Below are 26127 nucleotides of genomic sequence, written 5' to 3'. Positions count from 1 at the left end.
CTAACTATCCAGTGAGGAGGGAGAATGGTGTCCTCCCCCACCCGGGCCACCCCAGCCCGAGAATGGATGTGAGGCCACCGCTGTCCAGGTAGACACAGCGATGCTGGTCAGCGAGGGCTCCCCCAGAACCTCCACACCCGCTGAAGTGGGTGCCTGGGCAGAGAGGGGCGAAGTCACAGCTGGGCCACCCAGAAGAAATGCTCCCGGGGAGCTGGCGTGCACATCTGGGCCTGGCCCGGCAGGGCCCCCGCCACCGTTGCTGATGGTCCACAGGCACGGGTAGGGGCTGCAGAGAGAGACACAGAATGCTTGATGACGCTGCCAGAAAGACCTGCATGCTGCTCTGCACATACGCAGTGTGAGGGGCCCAGGCCTAGGAAGAGGGCGCCTAGCCACAGCTTTGTTTCTAGCTCTGACACAGAAGGGCCCTGTTTTTGTGGAGAAGCCAAGGGAAGTGGTGAAATGTAGTGGGATAAGCGTACAATAGCTGTCCTGACCTGAATTACCATGCTTGGCCCTGCCCCTAGCAAGTTTGATTTGGAACACAGCATCTCATTTCTGGAAGCCTGCCCTGCAGCCTGCGTGGAAGAGCAGGAGAGCAAAAGGAGGGAATCTGGACAGCAAGCCTGCAAGGGAGACCCCTCACTGGCAAGAGAGCTGACATAGCATAGCAACCAGGACACACAGGTGTCAGAAAAGTTGGGTTCACATCCCAGCTCCCCTGCCTACTGCCTCCATGACCTTTGTCCAATCACACCTCTGAGTCCCAGCTTCCATCTTCAAGACAGAGCGATGATTATGTGCACATTACAGATACTATTATGACAATCGAATAAGAAGATGTGAGCAGAGCAGAGCACACAGCACTCACCAAAGGGTGGTTGTTATAAGCAACTCTTCCATTCCTGGTCTCCACCCAATAGCTCTGGTCCCTGGCAGAAAGGCTGGGGGAGCTAGACCACCTCCTTGGACTTCTTTTATTCTAAAGCACTGGTTCCCAAACCTGGCTGCACATTGGAATCACCTAGCAGGTTCCAAAATACTGAGGCCTGGGTGCTACCACCTGAGATCCTGATTCAACCAATCAGGCATGCAGCCCAGGTATCAGGATTTTTACAAGCTTTCCAGTGGATTGTAAGGGGTAGCAATTTTTGCACCTAAACAGAGACAAAAATGCCTGCCGTTGGAACAGGCACAATAAACGCCAATGCTCTAAGCCTTCAGCCATCCCCATGTTCTGACATTTTAGATTCTCTGTATCACGGGATACTACACTGCGTGAGATTAGGCTCATTATGTAATGATGGTACCGGGCACATTTCGCTATTCTCTAGCAAAATCTTTATGGAGTCAGTAGTGGGTTAAACACACTACTGGAGGGAACCAGAGGTAGCAATGCCACGCTGGCCTCTGTGCTGCAGTCTGGAGACTACGGACCTCACTGGGCCATAGGAAACCTGCAGAAGCCCAGGCTTTGGGTGTTTGCTGGTTGCTTGTTTGGGTTTTAGCCAGCTCAGCTTGCTGAGATTTGGGGCCTGATCTCCAGAAGAGATGCTTTTATAACATTGCTCAGGGCAGGCCCCCTTCCTGATGCCTCATGGACCAGTGGGAAAACCATGCAGTTACTTCACTGTGTGACCTTCAGGACATGTCTAATGCTTCTGAGCTTTCATCTGTCCAACAGTAAAATAGGAATTGTAATGCCAGCCTGCGGATGTCTTTGAATACTATAAATGACTTCCATAGAGTATCTAGGACAGAATCTGCCACACGATCCTTTAATAGGTTCAAGGACTCACTTTCTCACTTCCTGCCACAACCCAAATCTGTGCTTTTCCCTTAGATAATCCACTCGAGCACTGTCCAACTGATAGAAAACATGAGCCACAACCACAAGGCTAAATTTTCTAGTAGCCATATATTTAAAAAAAAAGAAAAGAAAGAAAAAGAAAAAAATAAACTTATTGTTAATCATATTTTATCCAAAAAAAATATTCAAATATTGTCATTTCAAACATGCATTTGAAGTTGAAAAAAAAAAAAGGTTGAGATTCTTATTCTTTGATCCTACTAAGTCTTCAAGCTTGCATGTGTGCCACACTCACAGCACACCTCCACTGGGACCCGCTGCGTTGCAAGGGCTTCAGTGGCCACAGGCGGCCAGTGGCAGCTGCACGGGGCAGCACAGAGCTAGACGCTGACCGCAACGGCAGCATCAGTGTCAAAACCACCAAGGTCACAGCCAACAGCAACACCAGCAACACCCACGAGCTCGTTCAAATGCAGAATCTCAAGCTCCAATCCAGCCCTGTTCATCAGATTGTGCATTTTAACCTTCCAGGTGATTCTAACACACACTGAAGCGTGAACAGCCTTGCCATAGTCCAAAACACTATGTTCTCCTAACATTCTCTTGACCAGCAAATCACAAGACCCACCTTTTCACTTTGAATCCCATTCGGGACCTTCTCAAAATTCTGCCTACCTGTGTTGAATGTAACATCTGATATTTATGTAGACATTACTGCTCACCAAGCATTTTAATGCATTTTCTCCTTTCGGGTTCACCATAACCTACAGAGTCGCTCCTAGTATATTCATTTTAGCGATAAGAAAGGCAGAGCTCAGTGAGGCCAAGAAAACCACCTGAAGGTACGAAGTCAATAAGAGGCAAAACCCGGACTAAAGCCCACGCCCATCAAGCTCCAAGGTCCCTTCCTGTCCTCCCTTCCACACCCATCTCTAGAAGCCAGAATGAAACGCTGGTCTCTAGTGTCCAAGTTACACCACAGGCCCTACCTGCTACACTCTGCTCTATTACCTCTATTGTAGGCCCAGAATGAAACGCTCTGCTCTATTACCTCTATTGTAGGCCCAGAATGAAATGCTGGTCTCTAGTGTCCAAGTTACACCACAGGCCCTACCTGCTACACTCTGCTCTATTACCTCTATAGTAGGCCCAGAACAGGTGGCTTATGAGAACACGGACCATCGTCAGTGTCTATTTACACATTTTACCTTCAATTCTCCTACTGTCAGGGTCTATCTGCTACCACCACAGTTTACAATATTTCTGACTAGTTCAAGACAAATGATTCCAGGCCATGATGTCTTTTCCCTTTGAAAAACAGAATACCAAAACCACAAAACAAAGAGCATACAAGTGAGCAGGTGCTTTCCGCTCCCTTCTCCCCGAGATAGAAAAGTCCTTCCTGTTGTTAGCTTCACTTCCTAGTGGCTTTGGAGTCAGGACAATGGTTTAGACCAAGCCACTCTAAGAAAAAAGAACGAATTGAGTCTCCAGTGCTCATGTAAACCCCGAAGACCACCAATGAGGAAGTTGCTGGAGTTGGTCTTACCTAGGCCCTGGATTGATTGGCCCACTGGTGTGGGGTACAGACAGGATGCTGGTGTGGGGTGTGGAGGACAAGGAAGTCCAGCTGTCAGGTCCGGAGAAAACTTGCAGGTTATTGCTGGAGCTTTCTATCAAATTCACTTTGGGGAAAATAACAACAGTTCAGTTGATGAAGCTCAGAGAACATATAAAGATGACCAATGATATTATCTTAGGACAAAATATAGCCATGGTTGGTGCTACAGAGGCCAGTTAGCAGAAAAGAGGCAGGCTCAGATATACCATGTCAACCATATGCCACACACTGTTCATATTTTAATCTTCACAACAATGAGCCATCCTCTCTGCTTTATAGATAAAGCTCAGAGACAGAGGATGCCTTTTGTGATGCAGATCTGTGTGATACACTCTATCACATTCACTCCCCTTTAAGAAAGGACCCATGTTAACATCCTCTCAGCACAAGCCGAAGGACCCACCAGTGCCCCAGAGGAAATTTCTGAGGACCAGCACCTGACTCTTTTCAGCAACCCCAAGTACATTTAAACATCTCAAGAACAGTGTCTTCGGGATCCCTGGGTGGCGCAGTGGTTTGGCGCTTGCCTTTGGCCCAGGGCGCGATCCTGGAGACCCGGGATCGAATCCCACATCAGGCTCCCGGTGCATGGAGCCTGCTTCTCCCTCTGCCTATGTCTCTGCCTCTCTCTCTCTCTCTCTGTGACTATCATAAATAAATAAAAATTAAAAAAAAAAAAAAGAACAGTGTCTTCTATGTCTTTGAATCTCCATTTGCATCATTAGTACATACATAAGAGTAAAGGAAGTGGGGAGAAAGAGGAGAGCAAGGAAGAAGATTCTGGTGTATACACCTGGCTGGCCAAGTCATTCCTCCTCAGGATGTGGCATTTGCAGCCTCTTCAGCCTCAGCTCTGCCTCTTCTACCTTTCCCGCTACCCTCGGTTCCAAATCCACCCCCCACACTCTCTAGGTCCTCCCCCCCTCATGCCTGTGCTCACACTACTCTTCCCTGGAATGTCCTTTGCCTCTCCTGGGTCCCTTGCCATCCTCCTTCCCTCCTACCCACTCCCACCTCTGTCTGCTTCCACTCATCCTGCAAATCTCAACTTCAACATTGATCCCTCTGGGCCACTCTAGTTGCTCTTTTTCCTTCATTCCCACAGCACCTTGGCTTGTGTGTTTCACAGAATGTTTCTCAAACTTTAGTGTGCATGAGAATCACCTAGGGATCTTGTTAAAATGTAGACTCTTTCAGAAGGAGAACCCAAGAGTCTACATTTCTAACAAGTTCCCAGGTGATGCTACAACAGGTCTGAGGACCACATGAGAGCTCTCACTACACCGTGTTATAATTCGTTATTTTTATATTCGTGTAGCCCTGAGCTTCTTCAGGGAAGAAACTGTACCTTTGTCCTCCTCCTATCCCCACCATCTAGAAGAGGGCCCGGTGCATAGCAGGTGCTCAGAAGCTGTGACCAGGAAAGAACCAGGACACAGAATGAGAATGCTGCCCACTTTGTGATATCATCAAGCTGCATTTTATTCCTTCCTTCCTGAAAGCAGATTTCAAGGTTGCTAGGAGTTAGATGTAAAGGGACACACAGCCAGGCAGCTGGTGACCAGGAAAGCCCTCTGTAGATAGAGCTCAGGGTGGCCCTAAGGGTGGAATCTTAACACTCTCTTCCATCTCCCATGCCATGAATCTTATTTCTTTCTTTCATTTACTGATAATCTCCCCACATGAGAATAGAATCTCTGCAGGGTAAGGTATTTTTCTAATTTGTTCATGGACAGAACCCAGCACACAGATAGCCCTCAGTAAATACCTGTCACATGAATAATTGAATGAGAAATCAGCCCTTGGCTTGCCTTCTCCCTTCCTCCCTACAAATCTAACAAGCAGGCAAGGTCTGGGCTTTCCCAAGCCCAAGGGAGGCTACACAGCAGTCAATGAGGAAGAAGCACACAACCACCAGCATCAGCTTAGATAAGCAGACTGTAAAAGTTATTATCAAAGCCAGTTTGCCTGTCTCCAACTGAACCAAACAAAAGTCTGGTTGTAGAGTCACCCAGCTTCCCAGAGATCTTCCTAAAACCTCTCCAATACTGGGCCCAGTGTCCCCTGGATGGAGCCATGTAATACAAGTGTAGAAAAAGGCCAGGTGAAAGCAGTGAGCTGGGTATCCCGGAGCCCCCACAACTTGGCTTTGGGACACACAGCCTGAAATGCAGAGTACACTGGTGCCGTGGGAGGGGGCCCTTCACACCCATTAGAAACCAGGATACTGTCTTATGAAATAATTATAAAACACCAATAATGTCATAATTACATAATCAACTAGTAGTATATAAAACATTAAATAATAATATACAATACTATTACATATATGAGATGAAAGGGATACCAGCTTCAGATACTTCTTTTTACTACCTGCTGTTGATCATTTCTCTGCACCACCACCCCCGCCCCTCACCCCTACACCCAAGGGTTTAATTAGCAAAATCACACACCTGAGGGAGAATGGTTTCTATGCATGTAGGCTGAAGGGTAGGGAGCCTGCCGGTGCCCTCGGAGGCCAGGATAGGGCTCACAGCCGTGGTGGGTGTGGGGAGCAGACAGAGGCAAGGGGGTAGCATACTGGTAATTGGCATTTCCTGCTGCGCACACTCCATCCGGATTGGAAAAGATCCAGCCTCCCACTGGAATAGACAAGAGGAAGACACAGAGCCTGAACTTCCACACCAGAAGTCAGGTTTCCAGCCACTTCACACAAGGTGACCCTGTGTGAACGACACGGAATGTCGGCCGGGGTAGAGACGGAGACCACCCCCACTGTCACTCCCCCTCCACGTTAGCAGATAGGCTGGCCTCTTTGGAGAAGGATGGCAGTTCCTATCAAAGTTTGGAAAGCCTCTTGAGGAACCCTGGAACAGAGCTATACAAAAGACCATTTGAATGAATAAGTGACAGAAATGCAAAAGTTAAGTTGCTTCTGACTTAACTTGAGTCAAATTAAAAGTCGGTCTGAGAAGGGGACGTTAGATGTATGGGTGATCGCCAGCTACTAGGGAACGTTTAGTGTGGTTACACAGGAGGGAAGGTCGCTTTCTGCCCGGTGGGAAGGTGTCTCTAGCTCCCACTCCAAGCAAGAGGAGGCACGATGTCTCCCCTTGTCACCCCACAGAGGATTCTGAAAGCAACAAGTAGGGGAGCTGGCTGGCACACCCAAGCAGGAATCTTGCAGAACATTTTGGAAGGCTATAAAACATTTCATAGAAATTTGTTTTGGGGGACGCCTGGGTGGCTCAGCAGTTGGGTGCCTGCCTTCGGCTTAGGTCATGATCTGGGATCTGGGATGGAGTCCCACATCGGGATCCCTGCGAGGAGCCTACTTCTCCCTCTGCTTAGGTCTCTGCCTCTCTCTCTCTCAGTCTGTGTCTCTCATGAATAAATAAATAAATATTTTTTAAAAAAGAAATTTGTTTTTGAATGAAAAAGGAAAGAAAGAAGAAAAGGAATCCAAATTGGAAAGAAAGAAAATGTTCTCAATGCAGATGTCCACTGGGCAAAGCCAGGCAGGGAGTCGCCCCGAACCAGGCTCCTGCCCACTTGGTTTGCCACAAATAATGGACATCCCCCCCCACCCCAAGAAGCTCGCTGAGAAGACTGTAACACGTGAGCTTTAAAAAAAAATGCAGTTCTGGGATCCCTGGGTGGCTCAGCGGTTTAGCGCCTCCCTTCGCCCCAGGGCATGATCCTGGAGTCCCTGGATGGAGTCCCACATCGGGCTCCCTGCATGGAGCCTGCTTCTCCCTCTGCCTGTGTCTCTGCCCCTCTTTCTCTCTCTCTCTCTTTCTCTCTCTCTCTCTTTCTCTCTCTCTCTCATAAATAAATAAAATCTTTGGGCTGTTACTATTATAATCCAGGTCACTTTAAAAGGTGTTTTTCTGAGAGCTGCTCCCTTTCTGGGCTGCTGCAGCTCTGCACTGGAACACATGCAAATGTTTAGGGGAAGAGGCGTGAGAAGAGAAGCCCGGTTAACATTCTGCTCTGACATCACTGGCCTGGGTTTCTGCTGCAGCTTCAGGGGACTTCCTCCCTCATGGGGTCTCCCCTGCCATCCAGACATGGGGAGGCCAGCACCCTGTTAGGGACACCCAGCACCCGCAGAGTCCCCAGCAGCATACCTGTGGCTGTCCAGGCAGCCTCCCAGACTCCTGGCCACATGCAAGGCCACAGCCTGCCTGAAGCATCGTGCCGCCAACCAACTCAAAAATAAGTGAACACTAAGAACAGGGCAATCCAGGCCAGACCAACAAGAGTGGAGAGTGGAGATACTCCCAGAATGCACCTGAGACAGCCTCTGGGACATGAAAACTCGAGTATGAGAGATCCATCACTCCCGTTCCTATCTCCCACCTGAGATCCGGTCCAGCCCCTCAGAAACACCGTTTTTTTCTGGGAATTCTGGAAAGGGCACACACTTGTCTCGAGTGGAAGAAATAACTTGTTGAGTCTTGAGAGAAGCTTTGGAAAGGGCCATGAGCATTCACAACAGGTGGAGTCTAAGCAGGGTGGAAGATGGCTCCCAGTGTCCCCCAGGTGTGGCCCACCCAGTGTTCACCCAACTCACAGTGAGAATAGGCCACATGCTGGCTCTCAGAGACAGCTTCCGGAATGTCTTTTAGGTGATTCCTGAAAGAGAGGGAAAAGGGCACCATCGCTGTCCAGCATATTACCCAAGTCCAGCCAAAAGTCTACCTCAAATTCTCTTTGGAAAGCAACACATTTCTTAGAATAAGAAAAATCAAACACCTCTTATCTCAAATCTCTCCCCTCTTCTTCATCCAGGGTACTTTATCTAATGTGCAATCCCTCTTTGAATTGCAATTTGATGTGACTCTAATTTGCTGTATTTATAGCTATTCCTACTTAGTTTGATCTCAGTGGCTTGCACTTATTGCTCCTGCCTGACGAAATTCAAGCAATAACAACAGCTAGGATTTGCATAGGACCTAGGGCACAAGCACACCTGTGATATGCTAGATCCATCAATAATCCCACAAGGAAAATATTGTTATCCCCACTTTGCAGATTTGAAAAGTGGATTTCAGAGAGGTAAAGTGACTTATATAAGATCAAATAGCCAGGAAATGGCCAAGACAGGAGTTCAAGTCAGGACGACCTACTCAAAGTCCTATTCATCTCACACATCTTTAGCCCTTTAGTTATCCAAAATTAAATTAAATCAAATATTAACAGGACAAAGCCCTTTAATAGAAGTCAATAAGGACCATTATTCTTTTTTTTCTAGAATGGAAAGGAAAAACACAAAGATATGGAGTCACTAAAGTGATAGCATTACCATCCACCATCCCAGAAGTCTCTGAAATGATAAGAACAGATATGACACTTGATCTTAGCCAAAAGGTGGAGAAGTGATCCCCAGAAGTCTCTGTGTGGTCTTCTCTCAGACCTGACAGATATGAAGATCTGACCTTTATGAACTACTCATATGAATCACTCACCTCTCCTGGATTACATGCGGTTAAAAAAATTATTGAAACCATGCAACTCTGAGATAATTGGAGGAAGGGCAGAGTGAATTATTAAAAATTTAAATTACTTATTTTTTAATATGCGCTTGTGTTACTTTCAATAATTGGTAGTAAAACAGAGTTGACCAAACATTTGCCAGTTAGAGGTTCTCCTAGAGCTCTGTTACAAGGGACAGATCATTAGAGTTTGTTGAATTTCATTGATTTTGTTGAATATGGAATTGAATGTTAACATACCTAATTCTATCAAAGGTAGTGCAAGTTCCTTTCAAGATGAGCATAAATTTCACATTTGCAGAAGTCAGCTCAGAAGATTTTACTGACATTTCTCTACTCACCTTTCCTTGGCATCCAAGAAGGCTTTGGCAAAAGGGTTGTACTTGATTTTGAGAGCTGTTATCTTATGTTTACAAAGACAAGAAGCATTAGTGAAGGTAGAACATGGATGAACAGATAGAAACCTTTGTCTTTGCCTGTGAATTTCTGTAAAATCAGTATAATTCCCCTCTCTCTTTTTCTCCCTCTCCATGTTTCTTTGCTTACTTCTGCACAAAATTACTAGCACGCTCTGACAAAGAGCCTTGTGTTGTGGCCTGTGGTGAAAATGGGAAACGCAGTGTGAAATGAGCAAAGAAAGGCTGAAGCGTTAGAAATATGCAGAGCCCAATGTGCTAAATCTGGCATTCCTTCTTTTATTTATTCATCAACTTTTTTTTAATTATTGAACACCACCCCCCACCTCTCCCACCATGTCACTTACTTTTCTAGTCACTGGAAACAGTCAAAGTGATGCTGGTGTGAATCCACATCTCCCAGAGAGCACAGTCCAGCATCACTCCCTAAGTCTTAAGTGATCACTTACTCAGGCCACATTAATACAAACACTGATTATCACTCCCACCCGCTGTCACTCCATCCCGCCGGCCTTCAGTGGCTTCATTCTTCTTCAGAGCCACCAGACAGCATATTCACATATATGAGGTCTATCTGCTTATGGCCTCTCCTCCAGGGATGTACGGGCTTGAGGGCAGCACACATATCTGTGATGCCCATCGCACTATTCCTAGCAGGCAGTAATAGTCAACAAATATTTGCTGAATAAATAAGCATTGAAAAGGATGTTTATGGGGCACCTGGGTGGCTCAGTCGGTTAAGCATCTGCTTCTGCTCAGGTCATGATCCTGGGGTCCTGGGATTGAGCCCCATATCAGCTAGCTTCTCTGCTCAACGAGGAGCCTGCTTCCCCCTCTCCCTCTGTCTGTGGCTCCCCCTGCTTGTGCTCACTCACTCTCTCTTTTTCTGCCAAATAAATAAATAAAATCTTTTAAAAAAGAAAAAAACATTTATTTCAGCAAGGGCCTAGTACAAGGAAGAAAAGTTAAATAAAAGCACCACTCTTTCTGACCCGGGAATGGGGAAGAAATCAGGGGAAGGAGGAGAGCCAGAGTCTGATGCGCATGCCCTGGTCTTTCTCCCTGTCTAAACCTGGAGGAGTCAGGTGCATAGAGAGACCAGCATCCACCAACGGCCCGCTCCCTCTCACGGTGCTTCAACATCAACTTGGCAGAAAAGTGTTGGCAGCAGAGGGAGGCTCCGAGGTTGGATTCTCCTGGGCTTGATTCCCATGGGGCATAATCACAGCTAGAATATGACCTCAGGCTGGGTAGCCTGCCTGAGGAGCAGCCTTAGCCAGGCTAGTGGTTCAGAGGGGACTGGCTAGGATGTGTCCAGGAAGAGCTCGGGGCACTCACCCAGCAGACAACCAGATGACAAGTTCTGCTGGCTGTGGACTAAGGGAGCAGGCAGCAAGAACTGGGCAGGGTCATTGCCCTGGAGACCAGAGGTGGCTCAGACACAGTCCCCAACACCCACACACACCCTCTAGAGTTGCAAAAATCACACCCTCCCCTCAAAGACCCAAACTCCATCCTAGGGACAGAAGCAGGAGAGGGAGGGCCATCTGGAACACAGTACCACCTGAGGGCCTGTTGAAATGATCAAATATTTAACTTCTGTTCCCACCAGCCTGCTGGAGGGGCTCAGCCAAGAGCCCAGACCCCAGGGCTTCTGTTGGCTTCAATGCAAAAGTGTGCCTTCTAGGCTCCCAGAGGGGAAGTACCCATAGACCTTCCTCAAATAAGCAAGAGGCAGTGGAAAGGGCTACCCCACTGTTTAGCTTCATCTCTGCTGAGGTCTCTGAGATACTTTTCTTGTAGAAAAGAAATGACATTTTCTCTGCACATCTGTGATGCGAGTTCAGTCTACAGCTCAATCGTACCTATAGGCACTAAGGGAGTAGTTCGCAAACCTGAATGCTCATCAGAATCCTTTAGGAAGACTCTAGAAACTACAGATCCTGGGTGCCATCCTTGGAGATTCTGACTCAGTTGGCTGGGTGGGAGCCCAAAATCTTTTAAAGTTTCCAAATAAAGAAATGTAGATGAAAGCAGCAAAAAGGTACCTTTTGGGTTTCTGGTTTTGTTCTGTTTTACCTATCAGATTATCAAAGCTGAAAAAAGGCTGATAATCGCCAGTGTCGGAAATGGTACAGGGACTGCAGATGAGTAATGCTCTTTGAAGGAGGCCATTTGGTGATATCTCGGGATTCTAAACCCACACTCTCGTTGACAAGCAATGCCATTTCTAGGTGTCCATCCATGCAAGCAAACAACAGTGGTTGTGGATGTCCCGGGATATTCTTTGCAGCATTACTTATAATAGCATATAAAACAACTAACTGTAAATCACCAAATGTCCATCAGTGGGGAGCTGATTGGCTAAAATATGGTATATCTTCTGCAGGCACTTCAGAAAAAGAGATAGGCTTAAATCTAACTACAGAGAAGATATCCATAATATACAGTTAAATAGAAAAAAAAAGAAACTTGCAGACTAATATATATAACAAGCCAATTTATGTGAGGAAGTCTATATTCTCATACACATTTATATATACATAGAATATGGGGGGGAATATTTTAAGCTATTATTTGTGAGGTCCTTGGGGAATGGGATTCAAAAGGTAGGAGGAAAAGAGATCACTTTTATCTTTTTCCTTTTTATTTTCACTGAACATACTTCTGTACTATTTATTTATTATGTGGGGGTTTCTTTAACAAACATATTATTTTACCTTTTTTTTTAAAGATTTTACTTATTTATTCAAAAGAGACAGAGAAGCAGAGACATAGTCATAGGGAGAAGCAGGCTCTCCATGGGGAACCTGATGTGGGACTCGATCCCAGGACCCCAGGATCACGACCTGAGCTAAAGGCAGACACTCAACCACTGAGCCACTCAGGTGCCCCAACACATATTACTTTAAAAAAAAAATTTAAGTTTAGTCAGAAAGAATCCAACCTTCCCCAGGGCTTCTGATGACCAGCAAGCCTAGGGAACCCTAGAGTGTGCAAACCAGACAGACAGCATAACCAACCCAGAGGAGGGCACATGTGGATCAAGCCTCACAGACCTGCTCCCAGCACAGGAGTTCACCCAGCTCTGAGCAGGCCAAGGGCACACTGGGCCCAAAACCAAAGACCCCGGGGCTTCTGTTGGCTTCAGCCAAGCACATGCGTGCCTTCTAGGCTCCTGGAGGGGAAGCACCCACAGGCCTTCTGCAAACAGGTGAGAGGGAATGGAAGGAAAGGGCTACCCAGTATTGAGTTTCATCTCTGCTGAGATATCTGAGATCCTGGAAAACCCACCTTCCATCCACACCCTCCCCATCCTCCCACACTCTTCTGGGGGATGTTTACACACACGCAGCCACAGACACTTACCTCCTCATTCTGATAGGCAGTCACAGCTATGAACTGGGTTTCGGGGAAGGAGCAGTTCATCACCATTCGGTGGGCGCCTCCAACACGCACTATGTGAACCTGGGGTTCATATTTATGCAGGGAATTCAACATTATCTGTTGAAGTGGGAGAAGGAGAGAAGGAGAAGCCATGCAGAGCCTGTGGTAGCAGGGGTGATAACCAGCGGGCGTCTCTGTTAGCCCAGGCCCAGCCCCCGGCCAGGTCAGGGCCACCACGCGGGTCCCTCGATTCCCTGATTCCCTCATCTGAGATCTGAATTGGGGGCGGGGGGTAGTTTTTCAGAAGCTCCCAGAGAGCATAACATCAGAGCTTATGCCAGGGTTGCCAGAAAGTTGTTCTAAAGTGTGTCAGTTCTCTGCCCCAATCTTGCCATCCTTTCTTTTTCCCTCTCCCTATTTCCAGAACAACAATGTGGATTTCAATCCATTAACACGTAGTCCTTTTCCTCACAGGAGGAATCCTAGTATCTCCACATGCTGGCATGGCTGCACCTCGCAAGCCCCTGCGTCAAGAGTGATAATATCCAACACCTGACACCTGCCCGTCACCCAGAGCGGCTCCTTGTGACTCATACAGAGCTTTGTGAAACGGGGGAGGCAAGAACAGTTTACTTTTCAGTTTCCTATTTTAATAGCGAACTTGGACCTTCGGAACATTGCCCAGATCCGGGCAGCTCACCTCTTCCTCCTCATCCTCCAGGATGGGGGGGCTCACAGGAGGCGAGGTCCGAGGCCCAGGGCCACAGGGGCTGACGACCCAGAGGGCAGGGAGCCTCGGCTCTGTCCCAAAAGCGGCTACATCCTATAAATCATGACCTTACACAGGATGCTAGTATTCACAAGCCTCCCGGAGAAAATAAAAGAGGAGAAAGCCCCGAATTCTTGTTTACTCTAATCGGAGACCTTAAGTAAAACCTTCCTTATTTAAGGCTTGTTTGTTTTTCTGAAAACCCAAAGCCGCTTCAGTATTCTATTGACAATTATCATAATGCCCAAGTGGAGGCAGCAATTATTTCATTTAGGAGCAGCTTTTTATCAAGGTCTTTGTCTATTGCCAACATGCCACTTACACCAAAAAAGAGGAGAGAGCACAACAAAACCCCAGTACCCACAAACATCTCCTCCCCGCACTGGGTAAAAAGCACCACACACAAGACGGAACTATGAAAGGGCCCTGGATGATTAAGTCAACTCCTGCACTCTCTCACTCTCTCTTCACATCAGGAAGTCCATTAAAAACTGAAAGTACCAATTAAGAGCTGTTTATTCCCGTTCACATTTGGACTCCGGGGAATAATTGGCTTCCGTGGGAGAAGAGGCCGGTGAGGACCCCTCTAATTGCCTAAATGCACCCTTGATATTTCTTGATTGGTGCAGTGCTGCGGCCGGGCGGCCAGATCCTACCTGCCCACCTCCGTTGAGCTTGTTGGTCAGCTTCACTTTGCTGAAGGAGATGGGGGCTTTCATCCAGTGGGCCCCGAAGTTGGGGGAGTCCGGGTGGATGTAGACGCAGCTGTGGCTGGAGACCTCTGGCTTGCCTGCGGGAACCCACTCCCCGTTGACGTACTTCCAGCGGTGACTGTCCGTCGGCACAAAGTCCAGCAGGAGGGAGTACATGGCGTTGGGGTCCAGCCCCGAGACACTAATCTTCAGGACGGGGAACATCCGTCTAAAAGCAAAGGCAGGGGATCCCTGGGTGGCTCAGCAGTTTAGCGCCTGCCTTCGGCCCAGGGCCTGATCCTGGAGTCCCGGGATCGAGTCCCACGTCAGGCTCCCTGCATGGAGCCTGCTTCTCCCTCTGCCTGTGTCTCTGCCTCTCTCTGTCTCTCTCTCTGTGTCTCTCATGAATAAACGAATAAAATCTTTAATAATAAATAATAAATGAATGAAAGCAAAGGCAGACACAGAGTCACAGGAGGGACGCTGGCCTGTTGGGGGCACCCGGGGCCTAGTGCAGCCATCTCTCTGCTCTGGGGACAGCTTCTGTGGAGGGCCTGGGGCCCCAGCCCTGATTCCCATAGAGCCTCTCTTTACAAATGCATTTTGCACCACACTTTTACTTTAAATCACGTGCCCAAGTTTAAAGTCTGAAAACCACTGATCTAGTCATTTGACAGAGGAACCCAGAACCCAAAGTATATCGTCAGATGCCACATTCAGGGAGAGCTTTCTTCAGAGACTTCCTCCTGGCATACATGGGTTTTTACGCTGCTGCCACAAACCAGTCCTTCCCCCTCTCACAGAGAATACCACTTCTGGATGACAGTAAGGGTATTAGCAGTGAAAATGTGGTTTCATGGCTCTACAGTGTTAGACCAGTTCCTTCCCTGCATGACTTCTCAGAGCCTTTAATATACTCATGTACTCTATAAACCTCTGAAAAGGGGCACCTGGGTGGCTCAGTGGTTGAGCATCTGCCTTTGGCTTAGGTCATGATCCCAGGGTCCTGGGATTGAGTCTCACATCGGGCTCCCTGAGAGGAACCTCCTTCTCCCTCTGCCTATGTCTCTGTCTCTCTCTGTGTGTCTTTCATGAATAAATAAATAATATTTTTAAAAAACCTCTGAGAAGATAGACACTGTGCACACTGAATTTACAGGACTGTGGAAGTATTTCACTGAGCATTTTGTGGGAATTTGTGCTCAAGACACATCGATCTGGATTCCTTGGTCCTTCTTCTATCCTCTAGGACAGGACCAGCAAGTTTGCTCTCACCTATTTGGAGAGGCTCCTCACCTGGCTTCTCATTCCCTTTGGTTTGTTTTTCCTTTACCAAATGTACTAAATTGCTCCAAACCACCCTTAAAAGACCTCGTTTCCAGACTTGCCCCACAGTCTGATCACCACAGCTTGATCACCCCAGATACTGTTTTATTTGTCAATGCCTCTTTTAAAATCAGAATCCCCAAACTAAGAAGCTAACAACCTAGAGTCTAGACACTTTCTACTCAAAGTGGTCCCCCAACTGGCAGCATTGGGATCAGCTGGAAGTCCATTAGAAATGCAGAACCTCAGACCTCACTCTCCACCTACATATTCAGCAGCTGTGCTTTTCCCAAATCTCCAGGTGAATCACAGGAACATTAAAGCTTAAGATGTACTGGTATAGAGCATCTTGCACTTTTCAGAAAATAACTAAGATTTGCAAGGGAGTGAGGGTCAGAGGACTGTGCTCCTGATGAGGCTGGGAGAATGGGGGGGGGGGGTGGAGGTGAAGGGAGCTGAAGGGGAGGCTGGGATGGATAGGCTGCCTGCTGAGAGGAGGGGTCAGAGGATGCCAGGAGTGGGGTGTTGAGGGCAGGGAGGGGCATACATAAGGATCTGGAGGGTCACCAGGGACATCCAACTGTGGCCAGAGGTTCCCAGTGTTGAGAGGAATTGATACGGAATTGATACGAATGGAAAATGAAGGAATTGACAGGCAGATGACAAGGGATGGACCTAGAGCTGGGGGTTCCAGCCACGGTGGGCTCCTAGTCTCCTGAGCTGAAACCACGTAGGCTTCCTGAGCAATCTGGAATAGTTGGGAATTGTTTTCCCGGGGCTCACCCCACCTCACTGATATTCCCTTTCCTGGCTCCTCTTCCAACCTAGTCCTCTGGCTGAGGATGCTGGTGAGGCTCTGTTTTTGCGCGCTGCCTTAGAGACCACTTCCCAACTGCGTGCACAGGATACAGAGCCTGGTCCACGTCTCTGGTCCACACCCCTGGCCTCCAAGAGGCCAAACAGAAGAGTGCCTTTGAGGGAAGCTTCTGGCTCCGACTCCTGCCCTTCCTGAGGCTGCTCTCCAAACTTCAATTTCATGGTCTGGCTCACCCAGCCTCACTGAGCTGTTGAACTCAGGAGTTGCAAGAACTTCAGGAGGAAATTCATCCAAGTGCGTGTTCTAACCCTGCCACCTAGTAAGTGCTCTGCAAATGTTCACTATTGTCATTACACCCAGCGTCTCAGCTGGCCCAGCTCGGCTTCTGCTCCAGAATCCCACTTTGGGGCAGTGACTCCGAAGTTTAAACACAAAGGACATCAGGACTTCGCCTCCCTCCCACCTGGCCGACAGATACCACCGCCCCCACTTCCCTCTCTGAAGAAAAGTCTAAGCAGAAAGGGGAGTGACTGCTAATGGCTTTGGGTTTTTTCTTAGGGATGATGAAAATGTTCTGGAATTAGATAGTGATGGTTGTACAACTTTGTGACTATTCTCAAAGCTACTGAATTATATACTAATGAAGGGTGAATTTGGTGGCATATGAATTATTTTTCAAAAACAGAGCAAATTGATAACTTACACCTCCTCAGCTCTTATTCTCCAGCTGGATCACAGTCATTTCCAAGGAGACCCTGCCATTGGGACTATGCACGGGAAATGCTGAAGGCTCCCTCCCCTCCCTCAGCTCCCCTCAGAGCTGTCTCTCCCCTCCCTCTGTCTTGGAGGACTCAAAGAGAGAAAATCTAAATAGGAGGTTATGACAAGTATCTGCATTAAATGAAACTCATAGGGGAAAACCTGTGTCAGATGATGCATCTCATCCAGGTCCTACCTGAGTACTGCGTTACTCACCTCATCACTCCTCTCCCTTAAAGACATGATGGTTCTTTCATGTGAAGGAAAATGATGGGCCTCCCCTGGGGAGCTACCTGTGGCATCAAAATTCTTCCACTTGCATATACTTTCACTTTTTCTTCAAAAGAAGGATTTCATCCAGTCTTTTCATATCAGATGAAACTATTCCCTTCCACAACATATTTTAACTTTTTCAATTATTTTAATAATATTGGCCAAGTATAGAAAGCAGAAGGCCCCTGAAAGCACAAATGCCATTTGCAAAGAATCACAAAAGTGGACATCAGAAATGATCCTAGGAGGTCACACTGGGTCATTGTGACAGCCAGAGGGCCAGCTTGTTTCTATGACGTATACGAGAGATGGTCTGATTTCTGGTCCATTGCTTTTTCTGAAATGCTAAAGTTGTTTGGTTTTGGGGTTTGTTTGTTTGTTTGTTTTTTAAGAAAACACAGGAATGAAATGTGTAATTGTCATTTCACATATAAAATTAAAAAGTACTGAAATTTTTCTCAATAAGGATATGTAGTATATGCAAAAGTAAAAAAAGAATATGAAAAGAAAGTTCATATAACATATCTCCCCCATACATTAAACTGCCAGAGTAAGAACACAGCTCCTCATGCATGTGGCATGGCTGTTATCTTCATGGTGTGAAATGTTTGGAAGTTTCACATAACCTTAAGACTGAAAAGATGATTTAATGAAAGGTAGTTTTTCAAATGGCAATAGCTAAATATTGAATTCAGTCTGCTCCCAGGACTGAACATATATACACTCACTTGAATCTTTGTCCCAAGGAAGTAAATGTTCCTATGCCCATTTTACCAGATGAGGTACCTGGGGTTTACGAAGTATGAGTCCATTCTCCTCTGGCTGCCCCACTGCCTTCTCTTTTATTACATTCACCACATCTTTTCTCTCTCTCTTTTAAATTAAAGTATAGTTGACACACAACATTACATTAGTTTCAGGTGTACAACATAGTTTCTCTTTTTGATCTTTCTAGAAAGTAAATATGGGTCACAAGGAAAGGAAAAATCCCCTCAATGCTTTCCTAAATCTTAATACCTAATTAGATTTATTTGCTCCTTAAAAGAATGATTTTTGAGTGCCTGCTCTATGACAGGAACTGTCCTAGGTAGGGGTTCACAGGTGAAAAAAAAATACAGACCCAGTGTCTTGTTCATGAAGCTTACATTCTAACACAGGAGTCAGGCGACAAAAATATAAACAGGTTTCCTTTTTAAATGTAGAAGATAATTTTAAACTGCAAGAGTGCTATGAAGGAACAAAAGTGGGTGATGTCACCTAGGGAAATTAAAAGTAAGAAACTACTCTAGATGGATCTTAGTAGGTCTAGGGGGACATTAAATTAGAACCCAAATAAGGAGAGGAAATGAGTCCTACAAATGCCAGAAATGACTACTAGAAAAGCAACTACACACAAAAGGAATAGCAAGTACAATGGCCCTAGGGTACAAATAAGCCTGGACTATTGACAACTACTGAAGAAAGAGAAGACCAGTGTGACTAAGGTAAAATGAGGAGGAGTAAAATCTCATTTTCATTTCTTCTTTTCCTAATTGTACCATGCCAGGTCTTATAAACAACGTAGCATGACCTTTAATTCCAGAATAAGGGGATGTGTAATGGCTTTTCTCTTTTCATGCTATATTCAGGAACTACACCTGATGTTCTAAAGAACCTAGGATCACATGGAAGGATTCTCAACATCATCAGCTATCAGAGAAATGCAAATCAAAAGTGCAGTGAGGAATCATTTCACATTCACTAGGACGGCTGTGATAAAAAAAAAAAAAGTGGATAACAGTAACCAGTGTCATACATTGCTGGTGGGAATGCAAAATGGTGGAACCACTTTGGAAAACAGTCTGGTTGTTCCTCAACCACTTAAAGACAGAGCTGCCAGAGGACTCAGTAATTCCATTCCTAGAAAAAAATGCAAGAGAAATGAGACCATCCACTTACACAAAAACTTGGACATAAATGTTCACAGCAGCATTATTCATAATAGCAAAAAAAAGTGAGAATGACCCATATGCCCATCAATTGATGAATAAACAAAATAGAACACAATGGAATATTATTTGGCAATAAAAAATGCTACAGCATGAATGAACCTTGAAGACATTATGCTAAGTGAAAGAAACCAGTTACAAAGGACCACATATTGTATGATTCCATTCATATGAAATGTCCAAAGTAGGCAAATCCATAGAGATTGAAAGAAGATTAATAGCTGTTAGGGCTGAGTAGGATGGGGGAATAGGAGGGTGATGGCTAGGGATGCAGGATTTCTTTGGAGGATAATGAAAATGTTAAAAAAAAATTATTTGTGGGAATACATGTAAAACTTTGTGAATATACCAAACACCATTGAATTGTACACTTTCTTTTTTTAAGATTTTTATCTATTTATTCATGAGAGACACAGAGAGAGAGAGAGGCAGAAACATAGGCAGAGGGAGAAGCAGGCTCCCCAAAGGGAGCCTGATATGGGACTTGACCCTGGGATCACGACCTGAGCCCTGAGCCGAAGGCAGATGCTCAACCACTGAGCCACCCAAGTGCCCCTGAATTATATACTTTCAATGCCTAAATTGTATAGTATAATAAAGCTCTTTTAAAAAGTAAAGAGGCCATAGTGCCCTGGCTTTTAGAAGGACACATCTGAAAAGTTGGTTAAGTGTCAGACCCTTGGTCTCCACTCAGGTCATGATCTCTGGATTGTGACTTCAAGCCCCACACTGGGCTCCACACTGGGTGTGGGATCTACTTTAAAAAAACTTTGTGAAAAGTTAAAGAATGCTTTATTCTCTTTAGTACTTCATTTGCCAAGAATTTTATAGTTATTTTTATTTTCTTACACAGCTACACTTGTGGTGGGCATAGCATAATATATAAACTTGTCAAATCACTATGTTGTATACCTGACACTAATGCAACATTGTGTCAATAGACTCAAATTTTAAAATTATCTTAAAAACACTTTTATTCTTTTGTTCTTTAATCAATCTCTTAGTTCATTCATTGAATGAATGAATACATTGCTATGTATTTTTTTAACCTCTGTTATCCCAGTGAGGAATAACTAAAAGTCAGTCACCTTGCCAGTCTCATAACTGAGACTAGAACTCATCGTGCCTCTGCGCCAAGTTCAGCTCCTGTGACTCACCTCTGCCTCTTTTTCACTTCACAATGACCAGGATGCATTATCTGGGCATAATTTATCTATTTATCTGTGGCCAGCACTTACCCCCAGGCTTTGTCTTCCAGAATGAACTGCACTTCCAATCAAGTTAACTTTGCCTCCTTTTCTTTTCAAGGTATAGCTAAGCATAGAGAAGCCCCAGTGTCTTTGAGGAGCTGAGAAACATATAAATCAGTACCTAACTCAGGAGTAGGGGGAAAGAGGACAGAGAGAGGAGGGGGGGGTGGGGAAGAAGGAAGGAGGGAGAGAGGAATAGGGAAGCAAACATGGCAGGATGAGTAAGCACTCCTCAAAACCATCCTTGAGGAGCCATACATGCCTGGGTTTGCTGGTGAGTTCTGGGTGACTTTGCCAAGAAGCCATTTTCTCAGTTTCTATTTTTCTAATAGATGATCTCAAGAGCCAGTCAAAGGAGGCTATGAGGTGTGGAGTTTGCAGTAAGAAAGGAGGCAGCTTTTGTAGGTGGAGGAACAGCAGAGATGGTCAAAAGTAAAATTCACTTGCATGTGTAAGCACTTCCTCTATCTCCTCACAGAATTATAATATTCATGAAATACTCATCAGAGCATTTGAGTGAGTGTGTGTGTGTGTGTGTGTGTGTGTGTGTGTGTGGCACATGCACCTGTGTGTACTGAAGCTTAGGTGAAGGTGAGCAGCCTCCAGAATAGCAGCAGGGAAACCGCAACAGCCTGGTTAGAGGCAGAAAACACAAACACAAATCCTCATGAATCCTAATCGTAAACTTGGGAGAAAAATGTGGACTATAAAGGCATCAAAATCTATTTTCCTGATGCACAACCTCCATTTTCTCCCCTCGTGCAAGATCTGTGAGGATCTCAGCTTGCTGCCCTTTAATCACTGGAAAATTCAACCTACTGACTCCCAACATTTATTTTTTTATAACAAATGGATGCACCAGTTACATTTGGAAATGCGTGCAATTTCTGAGAACCTGTTCAAGGCAAATCTAATCATAATTGAGTTGAAATTATTTAACTGAATGGACATACATCTGAAATAAAGCATTTTCCGCTAAAGTGAAGGTGTTCTAGAAAGGAAAACAAAAGGGGCAAGAGATTGCACATATTTACCTCAGAAACCTGATATAAGTTTTGTTTTTTCCTTCAACCTGAAATAGAAGTTCCTCACTCAAAGGACAGAGAGGAAAGAGAAGACTCACAAGCTGGACACACTATAGAGGATTCAAATGAGCTCTAGGGAGGTATTATCATTGCTGTTGGTATATCTGACAGACAAATGAATGTATAAGACTAAAAGTTATATCTAAAAAGAGGGAAGGAAAAAAGAAGGGAGAGAGAGGGAGGCAGGAGGGGCGGAGGGAGAAATGAAGGTCGTCAGGATCTGAGTTTCTAGGGACAATCCAGGGGAATATCCTCTCTTTACTAGTTCTGACTCCTGTCAGAGGCAAGCCTCCTATCCATATATACAAACAAGTCTCCATTTGAAAATGGGACTGAATTCTTTCATCAGCCCATCCTATGTTATTTTAAGACTTTCTCTTTTTTTATTTTATTTAAAATTAATTAAATAATTTAGAGTGTATAATGGTCTCAGAGGTAGAGTTCAGTGATTCATCAGTTGCATATCACATTCAGTGCTCATTACATCACGTGCCCTCCTTAATGCCCATCACTCGGTTACCCTGGCCCCTCCATGCCCTCCCCTCCAGCGACCATCAGTGTGTTTCCTAGAGTTCAGAGTCTCTTAGAGTGGACAGAAAGCCACTGATGGGGTAATCTAGAAACCTAAAAGTCTGCCCTCAGGGGCTGGTGGGTTGTGTGAATGAAAAGGGCTGGAGTTGGGTGTTAAATACCAGAGAACTCATCTTCACAAAGAAGGGCCACAGGGGGCTGAGGGGCAAGTGCCCCCGGCTCAGGAGTTGACCTGAGAGGCAGAGATGAAGCCCTTGGAAGTGGCCTATTAGGTCTGTAGGCAGAGGACAGGGGGTACAAAAGAGAATGCTGAAATAGATGCATAAGAGAAGAAGACGGGCAGGATACAAGAAAGAACTTTCTGTATCAAGAACAATAAGGTGTCGCTAACAATCTAATCTGCGAAAATAAGAGATTGAAAGAAATTCCAGGCCAAACTCATTCATTATCAGCCACATCAATTTCTTAGTCATGTGTCTTCGCTTCTTTATCTGAAGTGTGAAGGGAACCCTCTCTCTTCCTCTCAAAATCGTGACCCCAAGAGGTTCAGAGACCTTACGAGAACCTGAGAAAAGATTCAGTTCACTGGAGAAGGGAAATGGCTGCAGGACCTCCACAGAGAAGAATAACCAAATTGATCGTAATGAGACTTTTCTACAAAGAATATTGTTTACATATTTAATATTAAAAGACGTTAATCATGGGAAGAATTTTACATTTTAAATACACAGAAAAGAATTATATAGGTGAACACAGGCAAGAGAACGCTCTTCTTAAATTGTAAAAGTACATGCCAATATGTCATATTATTAAATTGAATTTTAAATGGTTTCAGAAATTTTATGTATTCCTCATTGTGACAGATGAACCGCATTTTTATTTGGTGACTGTGCTCATTTTACTTTCATAGATGGCCACTTGGACAGTCAAATAGATAGTGTAAGGCTAAATAGCACAACTACCATCCACTAAGTACAAAGAATAATAAACAGTAAGTTCCATCTATTACTGGATGTCATAAAATTCTTACACTTGCATCACCATTCAGCTTTGAAAGGAAAGAAAAGAAATCCAATTAGAAATTTGGGGTGATTCTTTGAAATTAAAAACGGATTTTTATATTTCTTTCTAACAAAAATAATGTATAAATTACAGCTCAAGAGCAGGAACTGGCGTAATTACAATTGCAAATATTAAAAGTAACAAATCCTATACATGAAATAAGTAGGGGACCCATTTAGAGGCAGAAAATATAAATATCAAGCTTGTTTTGTTGGTATTCAAAATAAGTTTGGTATTCCTTCTACTGTGAATAATCACAATTTATTGAGATGCCCTTATTTCTGGTACACTTTCCCCTTATAAAGCACTTTAACACCATGCAACAGAGCTGGAGTTCATCATTCTCCCAGAGAGGCAAGGCATGGTTCATTTTCTACACTGTGCATTTTATTCAAAAATAGGAAAACAAGACAGATACCAAGACCAGGAGCATTCTGCACAAGGACAAAAGCCCGCCAGAAGTCCTCAACTTTTCTGTTAGCAGAATTTCTCCTAGAGGCCACCACTGGAGTCCTGCTGACACTAACCATACTGAAAATGCCTTCTGACTTATATGCGTTTTAACCTCGTGAGCCAAAGGATCTGTGGGCATCAGCCGAATATTGGGAACCAGTCTGGCCAAGCTGGGAGCAGAGATTTTCTTTCAAAATATTTGCATTTCCTCCAGTGAAAGCTCCCACTATTACCTTGAGAGCCACTTAGCAGGGCTGGATTTAATAGAATCCAAGAAATGCCAACAGAGATTAGTTTCCGTTCATCTCTAATTTGTTGCAATGAGAAAAAAGAAGGTATCTTTTCTCGAGCTGTGTATTATGGCTTCATTATGGTATTATTACTGCACAGGTTCTCACATCGTCACAAACATACACAATCTCCAATGAACACTCACCACAAACACACACCAGTTAAGCAGATGTAGTAATTGGCAATGAGATTAAATTTGCCCTTTGGCTCCCATCTTCAGCTAGCCCAGGATTTCTGGCAAGTTTGCTATACTTAAGAGAAAACATCCAGCTTCCAAATAAAGTTGACTTTCGCCTTATCTGAACTGAGTTGGAGCTCAGGTCTGCTCCAAGATATGCAGGCAGTCAAAAAATATTATCATCTTTGGACTCATTTTCCTAACTCATAGGGCATGCCCCCCATTTATGGTAACTTCCCAGAATTTCCCCATTGAAAATGCAGGCAAGGGGGCTTCATCCTCTACTTCTCTGCTGATCTCGGGAAATTAATTAAGTTGGCTGGGGGAAAGCCAAGTGAGACTGTCCTTCTCATGAGCATTTTAATCAGCCCCCCTGCCTCTGAGTGAAGAAGGGCAGCCTCTTCAATATTCAGGGGCTCGCCTCCCTTGCCGAGCCCTGCCAGCCCAAGCAGGGCCGCAGAGAAACTCACCTGCCGTTCTTGGTCACGATCATTTCATTAGTGACTTCCTTGAATCTCTGCCAGAGAGGTGCATCCTCCAGGATGATCTGAAGTTGCTTCTCAGTAGGGTCGCCTTTTTCCCTCCCTGCCTGAAGCTCACTTTCTACCACATTGAGCAGGCGGGAAACAGTACCATCACTGGTCTTCTGGATGCCCAGCTCGCTCATGGCCATAGGCCCCGCTCAAACTTGGTGGAGAAGCGTTCCCTGGCTCGCCTGCTACCACCTCCTTCCTCCTCTCACTTGCCTGCTTTTTAGACCCAGCTGGGCAGTGCCTGGGGAGCTGGAGAGAAGATGCCCTGGCTCTTGCCTAAGCTCCTAGCATGACACCCCTTAAAGTCTCCAAATTATACCACCAACCTGTTAAGCTTTAGAGGGGAGGGGGAGGGAGGGGAGAGGTAGAAAGAAAAAGCCTTCTCTTAATTACTCATTGGATCAGGTGGGAGAGAGCCTGGCTTTCCCATTGGCTGCTGTGCATAGAATAGATGTTTAAGAAGAGTACTCCATCCAAATTATCAGGCTTTTATCTTGTTGTACCTGAAGAGGTCTAATCACTGTTTTGAGGACCATTTTCCCATTAATTAAAATTGTTCCAGGCCCAGACTGCAACAATCAGGCAAATCATGTTTGTGTATAAATCATGGCATGTGGCACCTATAGGAAAAGAGGTCCTAGGGAGAATCGGCAAACTTGCCAGAACAGGCTTTCCAGACACAGTCAAGAACCCAAATCCTTCCGCTATCTTCTAACCCCAGATGGAAGGCCAAAGGCACTGTGCCAGGGAATATGACAACCGTACCAGAGTGAAGGGAGAGGCTCCGTGTGCCACTCACTCAAGGGTCAGAGATCCAGAGAAAAGGAAAGAGCCAAGGTCTGCTGTCTCCCCAGACACCCCCTACTGCTCGTCTCCTTCCTGAGGATCCTATACACACACAGGCCCTGCTCATCCCAAGGGCCCTCAGTGCCTCCTGCAAACAGAAGAGCTCTGAACCTTGTCTTTCCCTAGAATTCAAAGCCCCAATTTGTTTCTGTCCGGCCCTCACCAGAGGGAGAAAAAAAACTCATTTAGCATCATATTACTCTCTCTAAGGAGGCACTCTGCCTGTGTGTGTATAGGATCTCTGTGAATGAAAATAAGCTGTTCACATCACTGTGCAGAGCAACTTTGATCTAGAAGGATCCAGAAGGGCTCCAGAGGGGCTCTCTGGCTTTCCTTTTACACAGTCCATGACCTATCTGGCATTCTAGGATGAATCCCCACATTCCCTGGCAACATACTACTAGTATAAAATGCTTCTTTTACCCATGACACACACTACAAACTGGGGAGGTGAAAGAAAAAGACAGAGCTAGCCAGCTCTACTTTCCCAACCCTGAGTAGATCCTGGAGGTTATGTGTTTCTCTCTCAGAACAACCAAAAG

At 45.4% G+C, this 26127-nt stretch overlaps 1 protein-coding gene and 1 pseudogene across 1 annotated transcript; both read right to left on the bottom strand.

Moving 5' to 3' along the window:
- Positions 1 to 24879, bottom strand: TBX19 (T-box transcription factor 19). Its single transcript, XM_041766458.1, has 8 exons — positions 24677 to 24879; positions 14158 to 14422; positions 12715 to 12849; positions 9271 to 9332; positions 8008 to 8069; positions 5885 to 6073; positions 3360 to 3495; positions 1 to 286 (listed from the first exon to the last, which is right to left on the bottom strand). The coding sequence occupies exons 1-8, from the start codon at positions 24877 to 24879 to the stop codon at positions 1 to 3; spliced, it is 1338 nt and encodes a 445-aa protein (XP_041622392.1).
- LOC121475455 lies at positions 8666 to 8817 on the bottom strand (annotated as a pseudogene).
- Positions 24880 to 26127: the final 1248 nt, after the last annotated feature.

Source organism: Vulpes lagopus, chromosome 1 (genome assembly GCF_018345385.1).
Source record: "Vulpes lagopus strain Blue_001 chromosome 1, ASM1834538v1, whole genome shotgun sequence".
Classification (NCBI taxonomy): Eukaryota; Metazoa; Chordata; class Mammalia; order Carnivora; family Canidae; genus Vulpes; species Vulpes lagopus.
The sequence above is the reverse complement of the archived record's forward strand: the minus strand, read 5'-3'. Positions and strand labels throughout refer to the sequence as shown.